Source organism: Gallinula chloropus (genome assembly GCF_964237585.1).
Source record: "Gallinula chloropus genome assembly, chromosome: 2".
NCBI classification, from domain to species: Eukaryota; Metazoa; Chordata; class Aves; order Gruiformes; family Rallidae; genus Gallinula; species Gallinula chloropus.
In genome coordinates, this window is record NC_140086.1 from 49,558,992 (window position 1) to 49,577,855 (window position 18,864).

The 18,864-nt window shown below is 40.0% G+C and overlaps 1 protein-coding gene across 3 annotated transcripts in view; it reads left to right on the top strand.

Moving 5' to 3' along the window:
* Positions 1 to 18,864, top strand: part of SS18 (SS18 subunit of BAF chromatin remodeling complex) — a 44,065-nt gene that overhangs the window by 20,170 nt on the left and 5,031 nt on the right. The window contains exons 5-9 of one of the 3 annotated variants that reach the window (XM_084260066.1): positions 3,746 to 3,967; positions 14,116 to 14,283; positions 15,013 to 15,117; positions 17,255 to 17,347; positions 18,108 to 18,230. In XM_084260066.1, the coding sequence (XP_084116192.1) occupies positions 3,746 to 3,967; positions 14,116 to 14,283; positions 15,013 to 15,117; positions 17,255 to 17,347; positions 18,108 to 18,230 (711 nt within the window). The remainder of the gene's footprint in view (positions 1 to 3,745; positions 3,968 to 14,115; positions 14,284 to 15,012; positions 15,118 to 17,254; positions 17,348 to 18,107; positions 18,231 to 18,864) is intronic. The other 2 variants (XM_084260067.1, XM_084260068.1) reach the window with 2 other exon arrangements.

Sequence of the window (18,864 nt, forward strand, 5' to 3'; positions counted from 1 at the left end):
TTTAAATGACTGAAGAGATGATATGTCCAAAAGGAATTAAGTCACTAGTTCGTAAAACAGAATTCAGGGTTGACAACCGTGAGGTGACCAGCCTGGAAGAAATAAAACACAGGCTCTTAAAAATACCAGTCGGGGATTTCATTATGCTTGACCAATCTGATAGATTTCTACGATGGCATGACCATTGGGTAGATGAGGGAGAGCAGTGAATGTTGTCTGACTTGACTTCAGCAAGGCTTTTGACACCCATCTCCTAGGACGTCCTCACAGTCGAGCACAGAAAGTGTGGGTTGGATGAGTGGACAGTGAGGTGGGTTGAGAACTGGCTGGAGTTCCATCTGAACATGAGGAAAAACTTTTTCTCTCCGAGGGTGACAGAGCACTGGGACAGGCTCTCCAGAGAGGTTGTGGAGTCTCTTTCTTTGGAGATACTCAAAACCTACCTGGACGCAATCCTGTGCAACCTGTTCTAGGTGATCCTGCATTAGCAGGGAAGTTGGATTAAATGAACTCCAGAGGTATCTTCCAACCACTACTGTTGTGGGATTTCTGCAGACCTGAGTAGAGACTTCCACAGACCTGGGTATAGGTGAAAGAGTCGATAGCAGGATTAAAAGACTTACCTACTGATGGTCAGGGCACGAGTTGATTTTGAAAGTTCTCCTATAGACCGGCCTCGTTACCTAAGGGGCAAAGGATGATTTTTCTCCTAGTTGTGTTCTGGTTAATAAAGGACATAAAGTGCTGCTGAGTTCCTTAATTGCATCCCTGGGCAAGTGAATGACAGTATCCTCTTACCAGGGAAGATAGTCATGAAAAACCTTTTTCAGCTTGTGGTGGGATTGAGTGTTGTCTGTATCTGTGACAAATTACGGTCCAATTATTACCTGAAGAAATGACTATCTGAAGAGTTAACATTGACTGAGAGAGTGTATGATGCAAAGTGAGGGTGGTCTGGGTTTGGAAGGAGATGTTGAACTGGGTTGTGCTGGTGACAATTTACTTTCCTGATTTCTTGAGCTTTTTTTATCATACGTAAAAAGTGGAAGTGCTCAGGCAAGCCATAGGGCTCTTTAACCTTTGTCCCACTGGTAGGTGACCTTCCTGAGTAACAGGTGCTTGTATGTTACTAAAAAGTTCTCTCAAAAGCCCATCTTTCCTTCCTGAAATGCACTTGGGCTAGCTTACAGCTTCTCAGAGCTAATACACTGTAAGTGGTTAGCATGCAAGACTTCTCTTCATAATCAAGATAGAAACTTACTCCGCTAACTTTATTACACAACACAATCTAATCAGCATAACATTTAAAATAGTTATTTTAATGGCAGATACACAGTTTATGCCTCATCCATGTTTCATTCATATTCTGGTTTTCTTTTTTTTCCTACAAAAAAAAATACCAGTTGTTGTGTTCTTATGTGTTAAGAGAACCCTGTGAAGTATTATGGCCAAGTATTAAAGTGTATTCTTGCAATTTTTCATTTACAAGGTTTTCTGATACCTTGGTCTTGGCTTTTCTTCTGTCCTTGTCTTCTAGCTTCTCACTAACAAACTACTTGGTTTTTGACCCCGATCATACCAGCCTGACACTTTGTGTGACAGCTTTTTCTGAGGAGTGCTTGCTTCTATTCTAGTGTTACCTGGGATGTTAAGTATAAATCAGACTTTTTGAGAAGGTGCTTTGATTTGTGGGTTTTGTTTTTCCAACCTTTCCTGTGATGATTTTTGCCTTCCCCATTTTGCTTCTTGCATTACTCATTCTTAAAAACTTACTCCACTGCCTCCTTGGCTAGCTTTCTGAAATCTATTATTGATAATTTCTTTCTTTAAACAAGAAGGAAAAAAAGCACTCCCAGGACCTGACTTTCTGGCACTAGCCCTGTGTATTCCTTCCTTTTCTCAGGAAAGAAATTGAGAAAGTAGTCTTCTAGCAACCCTGCCATAGTTGGTGTCACTACAGTCTGGCACTTTTCTTTGCCTTGATTTTACTTCAACTCATTCCTTGGTCTCGGGGTTAGAGATGATCTCACTTTTCCAGAATTAAAGGGTCTCGATGTTCTAACTATTACAGAGTTAGGCAGTGTTGAAGAGACACATATAGTTCTGTTCATGGTCATAATCCTTTTCACTGAAGTTATTTTTTTTTCTACTTGTGTTGGCTCCACCTTTGCACAAATTTAGCAATCACTGCTCACCTTGTTTTGCAGGAACAGTGAACTGCATGTATGAAACCTTTTTCGGCTTTTTATCTTCCCTTGATAAAGCTTATCTGCTCATCTCAGTAGTGTCATGAAAAGGGCAAGAGGATGAGCATGTTCTTATTCTCTGTTTCTTCATGATGGTTTTTAGTAGCTGTGTTCCTTGATCATCGTTACCCTTTCCCTTGTGCATCTTTTTGTACTTATTTTTGCTTTCATTCTGTCCTAGATTAATGCAGTTATTTCTTTACCCAAGGTAGGACTCAAGACCTGTTTACATCTGAAGGCAGATTTTTTTTTTTTTTGGTGGGGGGATGCAGGTGTTGTCTGTTGTTTTCAGTTTGTGGGTTTTTTTGTGGGAGCTTATTTGGTTTTTATTGAGATACATAACCAAATCAGTTATCTTCCTACAAGTCTGCTGATACAGTTTCTTTTAGGTTCCTCTTCTAAGTTTTTCTGTATTTCTTAGCGTTTCATAGCTTAACAAAACCCCTTTGGCTTGTTTGACAGCAGTGGCACCTTCTTGTTGAACTCTTGCCTTGTTTACAGTTGGCCTACCCTGTCCGTATATTCATAAACTCTCCATGTTCTACTTGTCATATGAATAATCATAGTTTCATTTATGTTTTTCACTTGTCATATTTATATCCAGTTGCTCCTCTTACTAATTTTAATCCTAGTAGCTGCTTACTCATCCCAGCTGAAGTAATGAGTACACTGATCAGATGGTATTGTAATGTTTATTATTTTAAAAATATGGGTATTTTTAAAATACCTGTTGAGAGTAGATTTAATATAGAGAACAGTCCATTTCCAAACTGTGTCGTCAGGAAAATGGATAATAAAGAGTGAAGAGATGTAGTTGGCCTCATAAGTATATGAACAGGTTGCTTTTTCTTTGCAAGCTTCACAGGTGAGCTGATAGTTTGGTGGCCATCATGTTCCACCCTAGTAATCTGTAAATACAGTTAAGATGACACTGACTATAAATTACATGTTCAAACAATGTTAAATATGCCTCCAGCTGTCTTTGTTGTGGTAAAAATATATGTGGAATAATGTCAGTACTGCCTGACCTTTTGGGAAAACAACACCCCAACAAACCAACCTCTTAGTTATAGAAAAGTGTCTAGTATGGTTTGTTTGAATAAACAGAAATGTTATAACTATTGTAACAGTTTAAATAGCTGTGATAGATCTGCCAGCTGGCTGTTTAACTGATCTCGTGCAGTTCAGGTTGTGTCATGTAAGTACTAAAAAGAATAGTTTTGCATATGATACAGATACAATATGGGCTATATATATTTACATCTTTGTTGTAGTAGCTTCAGCTGCTCAACAGAGGAAAATGTATTGCATAGTAGAGCTGAACTTTGTTGTTAACTATATATATAATAAATTAAGTTGGGAAAGCATGAACAAACTCTGTTTTAGCGTTGTTCTAATGCAGTTGTGTTTAAACACTATTATTTTTTGTGATTATGACTATATTTGCTTCTTTTATGATACTTAATGTAGAACTGTTGGCCCTGTTTTTCTCTCTGAAGGACCTAACCATATGCCTATGCAAGGACCTGGACCGAACCAACTCAACATGACGAACAGTTCCATGAACATGCCTTCCAGTAGCCACGGGTCAATGGGTGGCTACAATCACTCAGTGCCATCCTCACAGAGTATGCCAGTGCAGAATCAGATGACTATGAGCCAGGGACAGCCGATGGGCAACTATGGTCCCAGACCAAACATGAACATGCAACCAAACCAAGGTGAGGCGCCTGTTAGCTTCTGTTAAAAGGAAACAGCTCAGTTACAGACTTTTTAAAAAGGTCTTTTCTTGTAGATTTTCTTCTCTAGATGTGTTACATCTCCTTTCTCCCATGTGTCAGTGATGTTTTATTTATTTGTAGACACTGAACTGTTTTCAGCTATTGTGTGAGAATCTGGTAGTGGATCTGCTGTCATGAGTTACAAGTTTGAGCTGTTTCTCCTCAGATTTTGCATTTCTATCTAAGTGTTGTTGCTAAGTTGCTAAAAAACATATCTACTCTTTATCTCTTGAGTAAATTGAAAAAATTAAAGTCAGGTAGCCCTCAGATTTTTGTACCTAATTAATCTTTGTTCTCTGCTACCTGCTGTTTTAGTGTGGAATGTCTGTCAGTCTTGAAGAAACAAAATTCAGTTCCAGGAACGAATCCACTGTTCCCTACTGTTTTCAGGAGATGTCCTTGTGTATACAGTAAAATTCAAAAACAATTTTGTACTTAGGATATTTACACGGCATAAAGAGGTGATGTATCCTGTTGACAGTATGGTCCTTATTGAAGTGCAAGGACATTGCAGAATTAAGGTACTGCATTAGAGACACAACAGATGAAATGGTTACGTTGTATTTATACCACATAGTGTTAAAAATGCTCTTCACTAGTCAGCAAGCAGTATTTTCAGTTTACCTGTTGAGTCTGTTACTGCACTGGATCTGGACGGACCTACTGCAGATTTTTTTTTTTCAAATGCTTCTGACACCTTTGCAGCAAGTAATGTTTTTTTTCCTTCCATATGTATGAACTCTTATGGCTATATTAACTAAGGGATATGACTCGAGTCAAGGTTTTCATCTCTTTTCTGATGCTGTCAGAATGTGGGATTTTTTCTTTCTCAGATTCCCTTCCTGGTCATCATAGAAAAAATAATCCTTTGGTGGCATAGGTTTCTTCCAGCAGTATAGTCTCATTGGAGACCAAAGCTTCACTTTGTTAGGTCAGTGCCGTTTGTTCCTGAGGTGTGCACACAGACCAGGTTGTGCTGATCAGTTTGGTTATTAGATCCCAGAAAGATTCAAAGCAGAGAAAAGACTTAATGAGAGGCCAAAAATGAGTCAAAACCAAATAGCTGTTTCTGCAGTTTTCCTAATGGGAGTGAAAGTGGGAAGTCTGAGTCCTTCATTGTCCACATGATTAATGACGTTTGTCTTAAAATTTAACAGCAGAGGAAACAAGATAGGCACAAAGCAGAGGAAACCATCTGTCCTGGTTTCAGTCAGGATGGAGTTAACTTCTTTTGTAGGAGCGCATGGAATGCTGTGTTTGGGAGTTAAAATGAAAGCAGTGCTGATAACACCCTGATGTTTCTAGTTGCTGTCAGACAGTCAAGGACTTTCTCAGCTCTTCATATTTCTCTATTAATGAGAAAGGAGGGGCGAAGCCAGGACAGGTGACCCAAACTGGCCAAAGAGAGTATTCCATGCCAATTATGTCCTGCTCAGTATAAAGGGGGGCTGATGGGAGGAGGAGCAGGGGCAGCTCCAGGACGCACGGTTTTTGGGGGATGGTCGGGTTCCGGGATGGTTGTTATTTGCCCCTTCCTTCTCCCCCTTGCCTCACCCACACCCTTTTCTTCCCCTGCTCTTTTCGTTTAAAGAGCAGGCAGCTGTGTGGATCTCTGCTCTCAGCCGGGGTAAAACCACGACACCATCACAAGTGGGAATATTTTTGACTGTCTGTCTGAACTGGCAAGTTGTCTCTATATTCTGGGTAATACACAATGGAGTAATTTTGTAAATGTTTTTAAGATACTTAGAGAAGTCCCATGCATGCTCAGTTGAAATTTCATAGTTGCAGAGAGTTAGTAATAAATATGCAGCAGTACATGTGAGGGAGTCATCTGCTAAGTCACTCTACAGAAAACAACTTATTTGACTGGCTTACAGTTTAGGTCTAGTGATTATTCCATCTCAATATAGTGTTTTACTCTTCCTCATTCCCCTGCTGTATTTTCAGTACTGTCAAACTTGAAAATTGCTCATTAGAAATTAAGCAGAAAGATACTTAAAAGGTTTCTGTTCTGAACAAATAATAGTACTGAAGTGACTTTGGGGAATAAAGAATAAAGCAGTATCTAACCGAATTATGTGTTCAAGAACAAGAGCAAAATCTCTCATTAGAAGAACTGGTCCCATTTTCCATGCAGTAAGCTTTCATGTTGGGTATTTGTAATTTTGCCAGATTTTGACCCTTTAGGCTGAGACTTTTCCCATAGCCTGCATCAAGGCTGATTTTCTGCAGGAGTTCCATAGAAAGGGAGAACCATTTCTGGCAGTGGGGTGAAAGATTACATTCCTTCAGTGTCTCACAAACACATTAGTTCATAGAGCAGTTCACATGTAAATGTAGGAGTGTAGGTGTCCCTTGCTGTAGAGGAAGGTTTTGAAATTTGTCTGTCTGTCATGTCAGCAAAGTGCTGTTTTCTATTTCAATGAAAACTTCGTCCCAGATTTCAAATATACAGGTGGGGGAAGAAGGCTTTAAGTCTGAAGATATGCATGTTTGTTTTATATTGATAGCTAAGGTTTTGGACCTAAGAATAATCCTAATCATGCCTTAGTAATTTCCTCAATTTTCTACTCTTAATTGTCGCATTTGTATTGAGATTTGGTGACAGATTAGTGGAAGTACTTTTTTTTCTTGTACTTTCTTGTGACTCCCAAGTATTTTTTTCTTATGCTTTCTTGTGACTCCAAGACAGCAGGGGAGAGAATGGCAGAGGAATTGGTGAGACCATGAGGAGATCTGTGAGACCTTCTCCCTGAGGAGAAGGACTTGGGGGTGCTGATCTATGACAAGCTCAACATGAGCCAGCAGTGTGCTGCATCAAGAGCAGTGGGGCCAGCAGGTCGGGGGAGGTGATTCTGCCCATCTGCTCTGCTCTGGTGAGACCCCACCTGGAGCATTGTGTCCAGCTCTGGGGTCTTCAGTACAGGAAAGACATGGAGGAGTTTGAGCAAGTCCAGAGAAGGACCATGACAATGATCAAGGGGCTGGAGCAGCTCTCTTGGGAAGACAGGTTGCAGGAGTTGGGCTTGTTCAGCCTGGAGAAGAAAAGGCTCTGGGGAGACCTAATTATGGCCTACTGATACTTAATTGGGTCATACAGGAAAGTAGGAGAGGAACTGTTCATCAGGGAGTGTTGTGAAAGTACAAGGGGCAATGGCTTCATGCTGGAAGAAGGTAGGTTTAGATGAAAAAAAAGAAATTCCTTCCCTGTGAGGGAGGTGAGGCCCTGGCACAGGCTGCTCAGGGAGGCTGTGGAAGCCCCATCCCTGCAAGTGTTAAGGCCAGGTTGGATGAAGCTTTAGGCAACCTGGTCTAGTGAAAGGTGTCCTTGCCCGTGGCAGGGGGGTTGGAACTAGATGATCTGAGGTCTCTTCCAACCTAAAGCATTCTATGTTTTAGATAGGTAGCCAGGATCCAGCCTAGCTGGGCAGAGGGTCTTGGCCAAGTACACAGCTTTGGTCAAGGTTTCTCATCTAAGTAAGGAAACATGAATGAGCTGCTATGAAATGCACTGAGATGCAGTTAAAAAGGGAATCATAGATTGTGACATGGAGATTTTATTTAGTAGAATGTGCTGCCATTCAGAAACAAATGAAAATGTTCTGAACCTCAGTATTGTCAGTAGGCATTTGTGAACCTCTAAGCATGCATTGTTTCTTACAAAGGGGTGATCTGTATGGAGGATGAGAGAACTGACTATATCTGTCAGCTTATAGCAGCTCTGGCTAAATATAATGCTAAGTGTTTTGCAAGATAAGGTCTTAGCTACTGTAGTAGCTTGGGATATCCACAAGGAATGTTGGTAGCCTTGTTTTGGAAAGACTAGGAAGCAGACAGAGCTGAGTGAAGGAGGAAGAAACTTCCCCTTTCCCATAGGTGTGCTGCTTCTTGTGTATGGAAAGCCTTACTGATTTTTGACTGCTCAGAGGGGAGGTGTTAGCATGCTTTTCTGGAACCTGAAACTTACATGGAAATTTGCCTTATTTATATCAAACAGATCTTTTTGAGGACAGAGAATAATGATAAGCAGTAGAATTCAAATACTTTAAAAGTAAGGACCAAGAAATTATGTCTTGGCCCATCTCAGATACTTTGGTTCTCTGATCCTTTTGCTAAGATTCCATTCCCTTGCCAGAAGAAGCACTTGAAGCAAAGTTACAAACTCACCAGTCTGTTTTGAATGAGCATTTTAAGTTGCTTGGGGTGAGGGAGGGGAACTAGTTTACTTCTAACAGGTTAATTTTACATGAGAATATCCTGTTGATACATCATTTGCAGAAGAAAGTTTATCAAATCTGGTGCTGAATTTGTTTGACAGTTTATATGAACTTGCAAAAATTACCCATTAAAGTTTCAGAACTCCTATTACAAGCAGATATGGAACAATCACGGAGACAGAGATGAGGCATGTGCAAAATTCTTGTACATATAAGGGAACCTAAAGATAAGAACTTCCAATGTTATATGAAATACACACATATTTGGGGAATGACAGATCAGAACTTCTGAGTTTGAGGACTTCATGTGAATGTCTTGCTGTCTGTTCATTCATGTGAAAGCAGGCTCTGTTTCAGTACCTCAGCTGCTTATGGTGGCCATGAAGTCATGGGAGAAATGTGTGTGTTTGGCAAAATTTTGGTAATGGGGGTGACTTCTCTGAGAAGCTGCTGGAAGCTTCTTCCATGTCCAACAGAGGTGGTGCCAGCCAGCTCCAAGACAGACCTGCTGCTGGCCAAGGCTGAGCCCAACAGCAACAGTGGTAGCTTCTCTGGGGTAACACTGTTTAGAAGGGGTCAGAGTTGCTGTGCAACAGTGCCTGCAGTTGGAGAGAGAGGTGGGAATGTGAGCGGAGTAATTCTACAGACACCAAGGTTAGTGCAGAGGGTGGGGAAGGAGGTGTTCCAGGTGCCAGAGCAGAGATTCCCCTCTCATGTTGTAGCTGGATTTGTAGTGTGTCAAGCTGTAGAAGACACTACAATTCTATCTTGAACCCCACCCTCCCTAAGATATAAATAGGTGCTTACAGTGCTTTGTTTTTCACCTGTCTTACCTAGTGTAAGACATGAAGGGCAAGGTTGGTAACTAAAGATTTTTTTTTTGTAAGACTTAGGGTTTTTTTTTCCTGAAATGACACTTGAAATTATAGTTCAGTTGGAGATGAGAACTTCTTGGAAAAAGCAAGACAAATTTCTACTGCCTTTAATTTACAGCCTCAGTTGTACATCAGGGGTGGCAAAAAACCTGTATATCCTCTAACTCTTTGGTGATTAGTGTTTCAGCTGCCCCTTGTATTAACAACAACTTTAAGATTTCGATTAATTTTGGCTTTTGTCAAGAATCTTGAGAAAATTGAAAGTTAAATTTAACCTACAGTAGAGTGTCTAAGCTAGCTCTTGCAGGAGTTCTCACCATCACTTATGTTTAAAAACTGTTTTCTTTGGGGTTTTTTATGCTTTAAGAAAAAGTTTTGTTGAGGGCTGCTGCATTACTGGGTCTGTAATTTGTTATTTCTGTAACACTGGGCACAGTGATGAGACTTACCATGGTGTACTTTGCTGATGCCCTGGATGTGGATATCTGATTGCTTTATCAATAGGAGTGTTGTCCTAGTTCTGGCCAGGCCAGAGCTGACCTCCCCAAGCAGCCATCCCAGGTGAGCTGAGTTACCCCAGGCTGATTCCACACCACTGACATCACCCCCCATAAAACGGGCTGGTTGGGAGGGGACATTCCTGGGTGCATCCAGAACAGTCAAGTGCCACCAGGTGTAGGGTTGGTCCTTAGATCCTGTATTTGTCCAGTTGGTAAGGTAACTCTGTGTTATCACACAGTGTGAGTGTAATCGGCTGTTACTGTTCCCCTTTCACAGTGATTTTTGTCAGTGAACTGCCCTTAGCCCAGCCCAGGGGGGCTCTGTCCGCTTCTCCTCAGAGAGCAGCATGTGGTGCTCAGACACTGCTTGGGGCTGAACCATCACTAGTGTACGTTGTTAAATGCCAAAGAAGAGACTCTTCTTGGCAACAAATCCAACATATTTTTGAAGGCTGGAGAAACATTAGGTGCATTGCTGCTTTTTGGCTGAACCAAGTTGCTCCCACAGCTTTTATAGGAGAACAGCAGAGCAGTCAGTTCATTTGTGAGCGTGGTTCCTCACTTCTCTGCTTCTTCAGAAGTTTTGTCCGTGTCAGTAATTATTCCTGTCCTCTCATAGCATTTGGCACCATTATCTGAGTTTCAGCAGAAGGGACAAAGCCAATGAGACACTTTAAAACTCAGTTTTCTGCATTTTTTCATCCTTGGTGCGCTTTGGTCTCATGTACATTAGGTTTATTTGGGACTCACTTCTAGTTTGCAGTTCTTTTTCTCTCTACTGATCTTACATGTCTGATTTCTAAGCCACTTCTGTCAGGAGACTGCCACTGGGTCACTGCCCTTACAAGAAGATTGGGTATCAGCCCATTTTTCCTTAAATCCACCTACTCTTTCTTCCCTATGTGTGAGTCCACCTTGTGACCCACTGGCTGGAGCAGGGACAGATGGACAGGTGTGGGTTTTGGGTATTTTTTTAGTATGTGTAGATGACTTTGAAATGAGCAGTTGAAGAAAATGTTTTGTATTCTTTCTAATATAGGCTATTTTTATTAAATTGAATAAGCAGTTCAGTTTCACACACACTTATACATTCACTTTCGCTGTAAGACTGATTTGGATCTACACTGTGTGTTTTCAAATGACTGTTGAACAACTACCTGCAAATGACAAACTACAAAATCGCCTGCACTCATTGTAGGACCTATGATATTACTTCTTAGCATCTTTTTCTGCAGGCTTTTTTCCTAGGAATGCTTCTAAGTACATTGACATAGGAAGGCTGCCTTCAGAATATATAGAAACATTTTTTTCCTGTACTCCCAAAGTTAAAACGGTTTTTTGGCAAGACAATAGTCTGCTTGTGTACTCACACACTTACAGGGATAGTCCTGTACAGTACCTTCTTGGACTTATTTTGGACTCTGTACAAATCAGATAATTTACCTTCTCTGGAATAAAGAGTACCAGAAATTCAGCGAAAGAGTTTCTAAGGAGAGTTCTTGAAAGCAGTGAGCATTCTTTTGCAGCACGGAGTTTTATGTGAAGTCTTATCTTGGCTGGAAGAGATCGTGACATTCACTGAGCATGGTTTATTATGACCTGATTGGAGATTCAAGAGCTGTGTTTCAAGTGGCCCGTGGAAAATATGTGCTACAGATACTAGAAGATCCTAGATGATGAGCCTAATGGTCTTAAGTTTTGGCCTTAAGTTTTGTGAAGGGGTTTTCTAATTTAGCCTTACATTATGTTAAGTGTTAACGTGACAAATAAATGTAGCTTTGTTGTAGGCTCAATTTTTCAGAAGAAAAATTCAAAGTTCCTTCACCCCTCAAAGCTGCCATATAAACGGTTCTGTTGCCAGAGACGATAGAGACCATGGTTCTTCTTAATGAGAGAGATGTGAACCGAACTGGAAGGAAGCCAGGCAGTCTGTTATTAACACAATACACAGTCTGATACAGGGTAGTGAATTCTCATTGTGGCTCTACAAAGCGTTAATGAAGTTCTAATTTAAAAAGCAAACAGAAAACATCTACATTGCACCATGGGGACCCAACACATTTTATCACATTGTATTGTGACTAATATTAATATTGTTAATTAACAAGCTTTCTTGAGATCTAGGAATATTATGGCAACAAGTTTGTTTTGGTTTTTTTTTTCAAGGCTGCCTAATGGTTTCTCAGCACCTCCAAACAGAGGAGCAGTGAAACGGAATGATCTAAATTACCTACTCATTCAGAAGATCAAAAAAAGAAATATAGTTTTGCTAAGTGTAAAATAATTACAGTATCTCAATTTAAACCTTTTTTACTTCAAAATTGGAACACAGACGTTGCCATGCCGAAGGATTGAAGCAGAACTGGATCATTTTAGGAGTGGCCAATATTTATCTTCAGAGAAAAGTGAAGCTTAACAGAGCTAAGGCCACTTTACTTCTCACTGAGAGATTCCACACAGGGGTTTAATGGGATTTAACTAACGCACTTTGAATTCATACCATTAATTAATTTGGCTTAACTTTCTCTCATAACCCCACATAGACAGGATCTAAGTGACTTTTTATTCCTTGCCTTACACAAATCCATTTTCAGCATCAACTGTATCTAGGTCATTGTCCTGGTTTCAGTCAGGATGGAGTTAACTTCTTTTGTAGCAGCGGATGGAATGCTGTGTTTGGGAGTTAAAATGGAAGCCGTGCTGATAACACCCCGATGTTTTTAGTTGCTGTCAGACAGTCAAGGACTTTCTCAGCTCTTCATATTTCTCTATTGATGAGAAAGGAGGGGCAAAGCCAGGACAGGTGACCCAAACTGGCCAAAGAGAGTATTCCATGCCAATTACGTCCTGCTCAGTTCAACGGGGAGCTGATGGGAGGAAGGCCTGAGGCGGCTCCGGGATGTGCGGTTTTTGGGGGACAGTTGGGTTCTGGGATGGCTCTGGGTGGCACGGCCTGAGCTGTGGGTTTGGTGAGAAACTGCATTGTGTATCGACAGCTTCATAGATTTTTTTGCTCTCAAGTCCTGTTAGCATTGTTATATTGTATCGTTCTGCTATTTTAGTAAACTATCCTTATCCCAACCCATGGGCTTTTGGTTTCTTGGGTTTGGGGTTGTTATTTGCCCCTTCCTTTTCCCTTCCCTTGCCTCGCCCACCACCCCCTCTTCTCCCCCTGCTCCTTTCCTTTAAAGAGCAGGCAGCTGTGTGGATTTTGGCTCTCAGCCGGGGTAAAACCACGACAGTCATTTTCCAGTCCTGCAGCTTCTATGTAAGACTTTGTGCCTGTGCTCCAGCACCTAGTTATTTAAAAATAATAAATGCAATGAGAAGGTCTGAAAACATGTAGAAAACTAGATGATAGCTTCCTTTTTCTCCTTGGATGGGCCAAGGAGTGGCTGTGCTAGCTTGATGGTTGGGTTATTTTTATTGAGACTTACTTGTTGTCTTCATAGCTCTATAAAACACATTTTAAAAAGGTATAAAAAGTGTTGTGTTTACCATTACAAAGGGTGCAATATGTGTTAGTGATCTGAACGCATGTATGATAAAAATAGATTGCTTAAGAAGTTTAGCTCCCTGTCACTACTCTTTCCTCTTTTTAAGAGTGGAATAACTCTTTTTTTCTGAAGTGGTATGACAGAGGAAGTCAGGAAGCTGTTCTGTGTTAAGACTTCTATCAACTGAACCTGTAATCCCATATAACGAAATGGCATAATCATCATTTCCATTGCTGTATGGTGTCAGGAGGCCGCTCTTTAGTTGCCTGTTTTCATTGCTGAAGTTTGCATTTTTCCAAGTTCAGCCTTAACTAGATTTTCTTAGTTGATAAAGAACAACCAGGACTTGATCTCTCCGTGGTTTCTTCCTCTGGCTTGTAGGAACTTGGTGCAGCTTGGTATGAAAGGAGACTTTTGTTCCAGGCTGCTTGGGGACTGTTCAGTGGTGGGCAGAGCTTGTATTCCCGTGGGCCTTTCCACATGCTGCCTGTTGTGTGGTAGCCTGACTCACTGGTGTGAGTGGTTTGTCTCTGTGGGCTGGATAAAATTGTTTATTTTGAGATAACAGCTGAGTGGCTCATTGGTGGACTATAACAACAGTGACATGTGTATTGAAACTATGCCCCAAGGAGCCCACAATGTTAAATAATTTTTCAGTGCCTCATGGAGGTTTCACCATCAGGTTTTCTTTGCAGATGCTTTTTAAAACTAACAAAGAATGGTAGAAGTGTGTCAGTTACCTTTATGCATGAATGAACTAGTGCCAGTGTAGCTTGAAGAAGAATCATCTAGAAAGCATTGTTATTTAGGCTGAGTTCTGTTCTGTAATTTGGTTCCTGAATTGATTGCCTGCATTTGCTTAAGTCCAGAAACAGTGAAACCTTAGGAGAGCACTGGAGACACAGAGCCTTTTCTTGCTCTGTTTTTAAAGGTTGAGTTTTCAGTGTTAATTCTTCTTGAAAGATTTAATGACAAATTGTGCTTTTCCTCATCCAGGTCCAATGATGCACCAGCAGCCTCCCTCCCAGCAGTACAACATGCCACAAGCAGGTGGCCAGCATTACCAGGGGCAGCAGCCGCCTATGGGAATGATGGGCCAAGTCAACCAAGGAAATCACATGATGGGTCAGAGGCAGATCCCTCCATACAGGCCACCACAGCAAGGTAGGACTTCACTTCAGTGTTTTTACAGTGAATTTGTATAACCATCTTAGAAAACTATTTTACATCACTTTCTTGCTCAGACCAAATTTTAATCAAAGCTCTGGGTGTCACAGACTTTGTTTGCAGACTCTTTTTGTTACCCTTTCAAGGGTGGTTCTTACAGCAACAGATTTCTGGCATCACCATGAAATATGAAGACAAGCATTTCTTTTTTTTTCTTTTTTTTAGTTCTTTCTGACAAAAAGTACCTAAAAATATGCATCTCAGATACGCTGATGCAGATTTCTGTTTCAATATTTAAATGATAGGTAAAGAAAAGGAACAGAGTACCTGCTTGGTTCTGAATTTGCTGAATTGCAAAAAAAGGAACAGTGTTCCACAATCTTACTTCTCTTGGTGCTTTTTTTTTTTCTTCCCAGTCCTTTTAGAAAAGGAATAACTTTGTTTTTAACTCCTTAGTCTGTATGCACGTGCTCCTCAAATGAGCTCAAAACTGAAGTTTGGTGTATATGCACTCAATCTAGTGCAGCCAAACAACTCTGTGTGTGTGTATATATAGAGATACTTTTTTTTTCTTGAAGTAAACCAGATTACATATGTTGTCTAAAATGCAACGATATGGGTGGGGAGTATATTTGAGGAATATTTCTCATACTAAAATTGGAAATTAGCAGGCTTTATAACAGAGAAAACAAGTTATTTACGTATTGACTGGTTGTGGTTTTTCAGGCCCACCACAGCAGTACTCAGGCCAGGAAGACTATTATGGGGACCAATACAGTCATGGTGGACAAGGTCCTCCAGAAGGCATGAACCAGCAATATTACCCTGATGGTAATCTCTCATAAATGTTAACTTTCCCATTTTCTATACCTGCCCGATACTAATGTAGTCATATGCCCAAAATTAGGGAATGAGGCAAGAATAGTAATTGGATGTCATACCTCATCAAATTCATAATTGTTTATACAGTTAAAGTTACTGTGACTAGTTAGTTACTCAAAACATGTAATTTGTAATACTCCCATGTCAGACTGTTGACAACAGTTCTAGTATTTCAAAATGACGTTGTCACTGGTTTAAAACTAAAGATATGGAGAGTTCCGTGGCGTACCTAGTATAATTGAGGCCAATGAAAACAGTCACAACTTTGTTATATGTAAGAGAGGGGGCAAAAACCTTTTATTAAATATTTTACTGAGATAGAATTTCTGCTTGATGAAAAACTTGCTATAAAGATGTGGTTTTTCTGTAAATATTTGAATTTTTTAAAGTATTTAGATTTCATGTAAGTTGTGCCAACGTGTTGTAGCTGCTAAGGTACGGGCCACTAGGTTAATTTTTACAGAAGAATAAAATGGTCCCTGCCCGGAGGAGACTCTTAATTGTGAGTCCTCTTTAGAAGTCCCCCAAGTGCTTTCATGACAAGACTGGAACTTTGAATTTCATAAATCTGTCCTCTTGCCTCTTGGAATTTAGAGTGCTGAAGGCTATTGGATTGTGTTATGAGTTAGAAAAGTTGCAATTCACCTGTTCTCAGGCTGTGCTGAGTGGGGGAACAGTGATGCTGACTCGGGACTGCTGTGATAACCCTGTGTGCAGCTTAACGGTTCCTTACGAAGCTCAAGGAATGCAGTGTAGTTGTTCATGTTCTAAGAGCATATGCAGAGCAAAGCTGTGTAATTGCAAAAGCAACTACTCATTGCAAATAAAAGGATGCAAGTTGTTTGAATTTAAATTCCTCTTAACATACATCAAGCCACATCTATTTAAGTTTACCTGTGTTATTTTTGGAGATACGTGTGCAGTTATTTTACAATTCAAGTTAACTCATAATTATTAAGCTTTCATTTACAGGCAATTTACTGTAGTATGGGCAATTAAATGTTACTGCCAGCAGCTCTGTGGCAGCAGATTGCTTCTCTAAGACCTGTCCCTTCTAAAGATTCATTCTTTATCATTACCTCATTATTTCTCTCCTATAGAATGTAAGGAAGACTGTATTATAAGACTTGTTTTAATGGTTATGTATTTATATTAGGTTTGGTCAGTGACATATGGTACAGTTGCAGAACTAATTGCAAATACCGCTTAGTTTTAGAGCGGCTTTCTCCTTTCCCTATTCTTATTCCTCAAATTTATTTCAAACTTACATAACTTGTATAAATTGATTTGCAATATAAACAGAATTTTGGCTTGTTTTCTTGACCAGGTTATCAGTAGCATATATTTTGGTCATCTGTAAGACAAAATATATTTTTTCTGAAAACAACAGGTGGGGTGTTCACTGCATATATTGGTTTTGTAATCAGAGATGCCTGTAGTCTCTGAAAAGGAAGGTTTGTTTGTAATGGTCCTATTCAGGGCTGGAATGTAAGTTAAGATTTGTAGGAATTCTGTTTGTAGGGAAAATGTTGAGAATGTTATTTTTTTTCTGTCACTTAAAAGCAAAATTTAATGTAGACTGTGGTTCATTACTTCATTGAGCTTTATTTGTTATATTTCACACTGCTTTTAGCATATGCTTTTGAATTGGAGATCAGCAGAACAGGTGTTAGACAAAGTATGATAATTGCTTTCTTTGTTCATTCTAATTTAATTCAGGTTATTTACATGTGAAAGGCCTAAATGCTTTCATTTTTTTTGAGTGAAAGATAAAGTACTTTTTTTTTTCTTCTCCCCTACCCCCCCAACAAGGATTATCAGAAGGTTAAGACCATCCCTTGCTGTGATGTTGCTAAAACTACTGCATTAAGCCTCCTTTTTTTTTTTTCCTGTCATGTTAATTCAATATGAAAGGAAATCATATTAATAAGTCTTTGGCTAATACAATTGAAAATTCTTTTTCATGTGTATCCAGTTGAAATTTTTTTTTTTTTTTTTTTTCATTTTTCTGAGAAATGAAATACTTTTAGGGTTTTCACTCAGAGGCCATTAACGTTTCTTCCTGTCTCTTGTCGAATTGATGTAGGTCATAATGATTACGGTTATCAGCAACCGTCGTATCCTGAACAAGGCTACGATAGGCCTTATGAGGATTCCTCACAACATTACTACGAAGGAGGTATCTATATACCTTCACACACATATGCACATACATTCCCTTTCCCCCCCCACCTGCAACGGGAACAGCAGTTACTGCACAACACCACTTAAACCCGTGCAAAGCTCTCGTAGAGTACTAGTTGCTGGCTGTCTTGAAAATTGCAGGGAACCTGAAGCCTTCAGAATAATTTCTTGCAAACACCTAAAATACATAACCAAAATTTGCCATTTCTAACAACAGTAAAATGACTAAAACACTCTAGAGACCTTTTTTTTTTTTTTTACCTCAATGAAAATTTTTATTTAAACGTGAATTTGTTGGTTCAGTTATATCTTTTTGTGTGTGTATATATTTGGTATAATTATAGTGGCATTAGGAAACAGCTTGCTGATTTTGTGTAGCTAGTCTGTGCTCTTGTAGCTGTCCTTAATTTTGTCTCTTTTTTTTTTCATTATTTTTTATTTTATTTAGCATAGTCATGATCTTATGACTGTGATGTTCCAGTAAATGTAATGCTCGTTTGGCAGAGATGCTGAAAACGCTGCAGTTCAACTTTGCAAAATTGGCTTTAACTGCAGTTTGTCTGGCCGAGTTCCTTCTGTTTGGTTTGAGTTTCCTTTGTTTCGTTCAGTTTTTTTTTTTGAAATCAATATTGTATTTTCATTTTGTTCTTGTGTTGTTGGCTGTGCATCTTAGAAGGGAAAAAAAAAGAAAAAAGCCACCCCAAAATTAAGTAGGTATCTTTACAAGTTTTTGCTTTCTTGCAATCATCTTACAGGAAACTCGCAATATGGTCAGCAGCAAGACGCGTATCAAGGACCACCCCAACAGCAGGGTTATCCACCACAGCAGCAGCAATACCCAGGCCAACAAGGCTATCCAGGACAACAGCAGGGTTATGGTAAGAACCTGAAGACCTAGACAGCAATCGCAGAAAAGATCAAGGGAGATCCTTATATGTTATTCCATCCCTGTTTTGCTGGGTTGAAAGGCCATGCTTGTGCAAAAAAGCTGTATGCCCTCAATTTCCCTGGGCCAAAACAACAAGGCATAGAAGGCAGCATCTTCTGGGAAGTAGATCTTGTTGTCAGTCTGGGACAGTGTGCTAGAACAGTGTGGTAGCACGAAAAAGGAGGGTGGCTAGAAAACATGGTAACAGATGTCTGTAATTTGGGAAGGCCCTGCACTTTTCTGTCCTCTGTAGGTAAAAACAGGTTCAAGAGGGTAGAAAGATGTCAGAGTGCCCCTTGCAGCCTTTCGTCCCTGGATTTGCCGTTTAGAACAAGGTCTTTAAAGAGCCTAAAATTGCATCCAACATACATTAATCACTGTGAAATTCTTGTACTGATCAGTAAGGAAACAAATAGAAGTATTGACAGTGTAGCCTTCCAGAATTTGTCTCTAAATTTGCACTAATAGTGCAAGCTGCCTGATGTAGAGCAGGAATGAGAAATCCTCTGCCTCAAGTGAGATAACATTGGTCCTTGGATTCAAGGAAAACCTCCCAAACAGGAAACATGAAGTATGTAACTTTC